This window comes from Oncorhynchus kisutch, linkage group LG17, assembly GCF_002021735.2.
Source record: "Oncorhynchus kisutch isolate 150728-3 linkage group LG17, Okis_V2, whole genome shotgun sequence".
Classification (NCBI taxonomy): Eukaryota; Metazoa; Chordata; class Actinopteri; order Salmoniformes; family Salmonidae; genus Oncorhynchus; species Oncorhynchus kisutch.
The window spans coordinates 68,925,928-68,933,441 of record NC_034190.2 but is presented as its reverse complement, the minus strand read 5'-3'; the positions used below and the strand labels follow the sequence as shown (position 1 = coordinate 68,933,441).

At 44.0% G+C, this 7,514-nt stretch overlaps 1 protein-coding gene across 1 annotated transcript; it reads right to left on the bottom strand.

Annotated features, from left to right (window-relative positions):
• Positions 1-3,034: 3,034 nt before the first annotated feature.
• Positions 3,035-7,271, bottom strand: LOC109908572 (transmembrane protein 198). Its single transcript, XM_020507237.2, has 5 exons — positions 7,045-7,271; positions 5,463-5,937; positions 3,954-4,529; positions 3,669-3,808; positions 3,035-3,439 (listed from the first exon to the last, which is right to left on the bottom strand). Exons 2-5 carry the CDS (start codon positions 5,650-5,652, stop codon positions 3,227-3,229), a joined length of 1,119 nt encoding a protein of 372 aa, XP_020362826.1. The 5' UTR covers positions 5,653-5,937; positions 7,045-7,271; the 3' UTR covers positions 3,035-3,226.
• Positions 7,272-7,514: the final 243 nt, after the last annotated feature.

The window sequence follows — 7,514 nt, the reverse complement described above, 5'->3', positions numbered from 1 at the left end:
TGCCATACAACACTCCTTCCGTGGCCTCCAACTGCTCTTAAACGCTAGTAAAACCAAATGCATGCTTTTCAACCGATCGCTGCCTGCACCCACATGCCCGACCAGCATCACCACCCTGGATGGTTCCGACCTTGAATATGTGGACATCTATAAGTACCTAGGTGTCTGGCTAGACTGCAAACTCTCCTTCCAGACTCATATCAAACATCTCCAATCGAAAATCAAATCAAGAGTCTGCTTTCTATTCCGCAACAAAGCCTCCTTCACTCACGCCGCCAAACTGACTATCCTACCGATCCTCGACTTCGGCGATGTCATCTACAAAATGGCTTCCAACACTCTACTCGGCAAACTGGATGCAGTCTATCACAGTGCCATCCGTTTTGTCACTAAAGCACCTTATACCACCCACCACTGCAACTTGTATGCTCTAGTCGGCTGGCCCTTGCTACATATTCGTCGCCAGACCCACTGGCTCCAGGTCATCTAGGTAAAGTCCATGCTAGGTAAAGCTCCGCCTTATCTCAGTTCACTGGTCACGATGGCAACACCCATCCGTAGCACGCGCTCCAGCAGGTGTATCTCACTGATCATCCCTAAAGCCAACACCTCATTTGGCCGCCTTTCGTTCCAGTACTCTGCTGCCTGTGACTGGAACGAATTGCAAAAATCGCTGAAGTTGGAGACTTTTATCTCCCTCACCAACTTCAAACATCAGCTATCTGAGCAGCTAACCGATCGCTGCAGCTATACATAGTCTATTGGTAAATAGCCCACCCATTTTCACCTACCTCATCCCCATACTGTTTTTATTTATTTACTTTTCTGCTCTTTTGCACACCAATATCTCTACCTGTACATGACCATCTGATCATTTATCACTCCAGTGTTAATCTGCAAAATTGTAATCATTCGCCTACCTCCTCATGCCTTTTGCACACATTGTATATAGACTCCCCCTTTTTTTTCTACTGTGTTATTGACTTAATTGTTAATTAAGTAATTGTTTACTCCATGTGTAACTCTGTGTTGTCTGTTCACACTGCTATGCTTTATCTTGGCCAGGTCGCAGTTGCAAATGAGAACTTGTTCTCAACTAGCCTACCTGGTTAAATAAAGGTGAAATAAAATAAAATGTAAAAAAAGAACCTAACAATTAACAATGTCACTGAAGGCAAAAAAAGAAACACTCACTGTCAACTGCGCTTAACATGTGTAAATATTTGTATGAACATAAGATTCAACAACTGAGACATAAACTGAACAAGTTCCTCAGACATGTGACAAATAGAAATGGAGTAATGTGTCCCTGAACAAAGGGTGGGTCAAAGTAAAAAGTAACAGTCAGTATCTGGTGTGGCCACCAGCTGCATTATGTACAGCGGTGCACCTCCTCCTCATGGACTGCACCAGATTAGCCAGTTATTGCTGTGAAATGTTAACCCACTCTTCCACCAAGGCACCTGCAAGTTCCCAGACATTTCTGGGGGGAATGGCCCTAGCCCTCACACTCCTATCCAACAGGTCCCAGACGTGCTCAATGGGATTGAGATCCGGGCTCTTCGCTGGCCATGGTGAAACACTGACATTCCTGTCTTGCAGGAAATCACGCACAGAACGAGCAGTATGGCTGTTGGCATTGTCATGCTGGAGTGTCATGTCAGGATGAGCCTGCAGGAAGGGTACCACATGAGGGAGGAGGATGTCTCCCCTTTAACGCACAGCACTGAGATTGCCTGCAAGTTCAGTCCGATGATGCTGTGACACACTTCCCCAGATCATGACGGACCCTCCACCTCCAAATCGATCCCGCTCCAGAGTACAGGCCTCGGTGTAATGCTCATTCCTTCGATGATAAACGCGAATCCGACCATCACCCCTGATGAGACAAAACCGCGACTCGTCAGTGACAAGCACTTTTTGCCAGTCCTGTCTGGTCCTGTGACTGTGGGTTTGTGCCCATAAGCAATGTTGTTGCTGGTGATGTCTGGTGAGGACCTGCCTTACAACAGGCCTACAAGCCCTCAGTCCAGCCTCTCTCAGCCTATTACGGACAGTCTGAGGACTGATGGAGGGATTGTGCGTTCCTGGTGTAACTCGGGCAGTTGTTCTTGCTCTCCTGTACCTGTCCCGCAGATGATGTTCGGATGTACCGATCCTGTGCAGGTGTTGTTACACGTGTTCTGCCACTGCGAGGACGATCAGCTGTCCGTCCTGTCTCCCTGTAGCGCTGTCTTAGGCGTCTCACAGTACGGACATTGCAATTTATTGCCCTGGCCACATTTGCCGTCCTCATGCCTCCTTGCAGCATGCCTAAGGCATGTTCACGCAGATGAGCAGGGACCCTGAGCATCTTAATTTTGCACGCCCAATTTTTCAGTTTTTGATTTGTTAAAAAAGTTTGAAATATCCAATAAATGTCGTTCCACTTCATGATTGTGTCCCACTTGTTGTTGATTCTTCACAAAAAAATACAGTTTTATATCTTTATGTTTGAAGCCTGAAATGTGGCAAAAGGTCGCAAAGTTCAAGGGGGCCGAATACTTTCGCAAGGCACTGTATCTTTGAAAGACAGGGTCCTGATAAAGGGACGTTTCTTTTTTTTTGCTGAGTTTATAGCGTTTACATTGTGTCAGGATATGTTATTGTTAGGCATCAGGGATCCTCTGGGAGGAGAAGAGACACAGTCTGGTATCAATAACCATGACAGCCTTGAGTTGGGGAGGGGTGAGCACTGGGTAGAGGTGAGGTTAGATGAAGTGAGGAAGAACAGATAGCACTAAGGTTCTGTCTAGCAACAGAGATGCGTTGGCTGTTCAGTTGTGGAGGAGACTCAGCCTAGGAGACAGGGTTAAATATTAGTACTTGTGTGAAAAGTTTTTTTGCCTGAATTACAGCTGTAATGACCCTTTGGGAAGAATTAAACTTGGTTAAGCTTCTCTAGTGTCCGTGAGTTATTTACACAAAATTGGAACCTAACAACTGTAACAATGGATATCTTCACAAAAATGTATATTTAAAAAACTTACCAAAATAAAGCAATTTTGTTTATTTGAAGAATGATCAATGGTTATATTTCGATTGACTGTCAGATACCTTTAGAAAGACATAATACTAAACAAAACAACAAGGTGAATTAGTTGGCTGAATCTCTTGTCTCAAGAATCAGTCTTTTTCTTTTTGCAACAGTGTATGAATTGTCTGCTGGAGAGAGGTGTTGGGCATCTTAGTGGAACTGGGAGGTGATGCCTACTATTTGGTGTTCGTCCCTCACACCCTGTAGATTAGGGAGGGAGGAGGCATTCAGGGGAACCATGAAGCCTGTCTCAAAGTCGAAGTCTATCATGGTGTGGTTGACTGTGCTGTTGCTGTTGCTGATGATGCTGCTGCTAGAGGAGCCTGTACCCATCTGGCGGTCACGAAGGCTCTGGATGTAACTCTGGAAGGTAAAGTGGTAAAGAAAAAACATTATTGTTGCATTGATCCTCTGTCTAGGATGATAGAAAAAAATGCAATATTTTAAAACATGACATGCAACTAATTGTCTATTAGCTATGTGCATAACGTTTTTCAAAAAAGTGTCTGAATCAAGCTCATTCATGCCCGTTAGGACATGCCCATTAGGACATGCCCGTTAGGACATGCCCATTAGGAGTGAAGTAACTCACTGGGGCCAGGACGTCTCCAGCATAACGCTTTAGAATTGGAGGCTTGCGATGGCGGTAAGTGCCCAGCTGGGGTCGTCTCTGGGCATCTCTCTGTCTGATTCGCATCAGTTGGACTTGTCTTTGTCGTCCACTGACAGGTACTGGAGGGCATTCAGAGTAAAATAGCATTGGACAGAAAAACAGAATTATGTTGTAACCAGTCAGTTTAACCTAAGTATCGAATTAAGTAGTAATGACATCGAGGAAGTAAGCGTTTCATATTTTTTATGAAACTGTGCCACTCACCTTCTGTGTGTGACAGTCCTTTGGCAGTGAGCATCCATTGCACCATTACACCCATCAGACTAAATAGAGGAAACACGCCTGTTATAACCCAGCTGTACCAGCAGAGGGGCCGAGGGGGAACCTGAGACAGGATGTCGTACGCATGGCCAGCCAACAGAGACGTCTCTACAAAGTAGTCCACGCATGCCATCACCACAGCGGCTCCGACTGCAGCCGTGGCGAGCACAGTGAATAGTTTCTGCCACTGCAGTGTGAGAGTGGCACAAAAGGTGCTCGTGGCTAGGAGTGCACCGAGAGGCGCCCATAGTGGGGTAAGGCTGTAAAACTGTCTGACAACCAGTAGGTTGGCAAAGGTGAGCAGAAACCCCAGCTCTAGGCCAGTAATGATGAGCCCCACAGTCTGTACCAGCATAGTTACCAGGGCACAGAGTACAGACACTCCCAGGAGGATACCTGCTTTGGTCTCCATAGTCAACTGGGTATCCAGCACAGGCTCCTTAAGGTACAACAGGCAGACTAGCGCAGATCCAAACATGAAGCCTGACAGGAACATGACCATCTTAAAGCAACGGTATCCTAAAGAAAGAGAGACAAGTGGAGGGATGTTAAGTAACAAGATGGAGAAGGAAACAAAATGTAGGTTTATTAATTATTTTTATTTGACCCCTTTTTCTCCCCAATTTCGTGGTATCCAATTGTTTTAGTAGCTACTATCTTGTCTCATCTCTACAAGTCCCGTACGGGCTCGGGAGAGATGAAGGTTGAAAGTCATGCGTCCTCCGATACACAAACCAACCAAGCCACACTGCTTCTTAACACAGTGCGCATCCAACCCGGAAGCCAGCCGCACCAATGTGTCGGAGGAAACACAGTGCACCTGGCAACCTTGGTTAGTGCGCACTGCGCCCGGCCTGCCACAGGAGTCGCTGGTGCGCGATGAGACAAGGTAAAGTGAACTAGGTTTGACTGAGTAGGGATTCTTTTTTATAAAAAATAGATGTCAGAGTTTGGTATACTGTACAGTTTACAGAATATTAGAGAGAAAGTTTACATCACATGATGCGTAGTCTGCTTAAGAAAAACTAAGCTTTTCTTATATCAGACATCAACATTTAATGGATTTGGACCAGGCCAGAAAGCTGCCTGCATCATCCCAAGTGGCTGTTTTCTGACTCTCTCTCAGAGGAAGTCAGAAAGAACCAGGTGACCCATCTACCGCTCTCCTAGCCTGGAGCTTATCCATTATAACCCTGGCTAGTCTAGGTCAAATACCTGGCCCTCCTGTTTTTACTATAAGGCTTAGAGTGAGCTGAGGAAATCACTTCAGTTAGTATGATGAGGTTAAATGTCAGCTGGGAATTAAATGTTGATGTATCTAGTGGAGCATTAGTGTTTTGTGGAAATACTGTAATTGAATTGCAGATATGCCTATCATGTCTTTAATGTGTAAGTCTTGAGAGTACACATGTGGAAGTTCCAACTGTCCTCTATTACAGGTCAGGAACTTACCAAAAAAGCAGTAGATTAGGCCTAACAAAAGGCATACTGAGCAGACGATGGATGGGATGAGGTCATACTTCCTTGTGAACCCCAACTCACATGCATCCACTTCAGCCAAGCCAGAGAGGATATATTGATCAACTTCAGCCTGGCTCAGCACTGCCCCATCAGTGACCAAGAGTGAGCTGGGGTCTGCCATCTTGGAGCAGCCGTTCAACAGGTCTGGATAATTACTGTGCTTTTATTTAGCAATTAAGGCCATCCGTGTAACCGTGTTGTTTTCCTGGTTTAATCTCATTTGGGAGCATACGTCAACAGTCAACACCAAGCCAGTATATTGTCAGTATTCCATTGGGACAGGACTTTGCTTCATTAATTCAATGAAAGAATGTGACGAATGCTTCATGTTGTTAGAATGTAAGTGCTGAGGAAACAGGAAGCTCCTGTGAGATGTGTTTGAATCAGACCATTTCCTGCCCTGCACCTGTAACAAGAGGAGAGGAGAATCAAATACAGCCAGATAAAATTATATGACATCTGTAATAGGCAGACTATAAATGATCAAACTGGACTCTTCATATCTAGACTTCACATTTACATCTAAGGTAGATAATAGATTGCATGAATACGATGTATTTCAAGAAAAATCCCTCTGTACTCCACAACCCTATCCCCAGGAACCAGAAAAGGAAACTGAGATTTTATCTGGGTCACACTTTTTTTTCTTGACCCTTTGTTAAATAGAGGATGCAGATGAGGAAACGAGGGGTGGCTTGATGCCGACTGAGTCATTGGGCCTCTTTGTTTTGAACATATGGTAAAGATCTCCAGTCACAGAACAATGCTAAGAAAACAAACACCCCACAACAGTAGGACATACCGTTCCAAAAAGGCATTGTATATTTTTGAATACACAATGTCGCTTGCAGGTGGGCTCAAAAGCTGGAAAAAATATTGAAAACTATGTAACACAATTAAACAAAACCAAAAATCTGGCAATACCTTCAGCATTCAAACCATTACTTTCAATGTGCACATGTACCTTGTTGATCGCATACTTACCTCTGCACACAAGGATAAATTGGGTTGCGTTAATCAACAGAGTATACTCTATGTTATAAGCTTTTAGGCAGATCCCCAGATAATTGAATTAGAGGCCTATTAGTGGAGTCTAGTGAGGCTCATGTCCTTCTGTCCTGACATGTGCTTGTAAGTCAAGCAGAAAACACTATCACTTTCTATGGCACCAATCAAGTGATTTCCACTATTAGAATATAATTAAGATGTCAGGATGATAAACTTGGCATTTTTGATAACGAATTAAAACTTGACACAGCCATTTTCCAAAAAGAGACTCCCTATATATTTATATAGTCAGACGCATGACCTCATTGTCAGTTTATTACTAAATAGTCATATACAACAGGCATTACATGAGTTGTATAGCAACTTCCACTTTGATAATTAGGTGGGATCACGTATTTTGATCAGACATAACAGACATATGCCTACCAGAGAGTATTTGTGATCATGAGTTTACAAATACTGTTTGCATGAATTGTTTTAAGAGTCTGAAAATAAGTAGTCTTACCGGACATGAGGCTTATCCTTGTCAGAATTACAATCTGTGATGAGAAGAAATAAGACTGCTACTGATTTGTCACTTTGTATGGTATTCTAGGTGAAGGAGTTATATCTGTTCCCTCTGTCTTTGCTGTGTTGAGGACATCCAACTCATGCGTGCGTTCCTCTCATCTGTGGACACTGGACGGCTGACAGCATCAGTGCAAGAAGCGACCATCTGTCGCAAGCTTGTGCAGATCAGAGGTGAGGGAATACTGTTGTTGTCCACATGATGTCTCTCTAGTCATACAGATTTGCAACAGAGGAAAATGTAAGATTGGTTGAACCCATTGCCAGACATGTTTCGTCATGAGTCAGGCATGATGTAAGTTAACATGTCAGGGATGGAATATGGAAGTTTACGTTCTAGGAAAAGTGAGTGGTCCAGAAAAGAGGTGAGATTCTGGATGTGATGAGTCAACAGCTCATCCATTAAAT

What these genes read in the sequence shown, in the direction of transcription:
- LOC109908572 (XM_020507237.2), bottom strand. Translation starts at nt 5,652, where the DNA reads ATGGCAGACCCCAGCTCACTCTTGGTCACTGATGGGGCAGTGCTGAGC. An exon ending in CCTAATCTACTGCTTTTTTG is followed by an intron (nt 4,530 to 5,462) that starts GTAAGTTCCTGA and finishes CTCTTTCTTTAG; the next exon opens with GATACCGTTGCTTTAAGATG. An exon ending in CTGGAGACGTCCTGGCCCCA is followed by an intron (nt 3,440 to 3,668) that starts GTGAGTTACTTC and finishes TTTACCTTCCAG; the next exon opens with AGTTACATCCAGAGCCTTCG.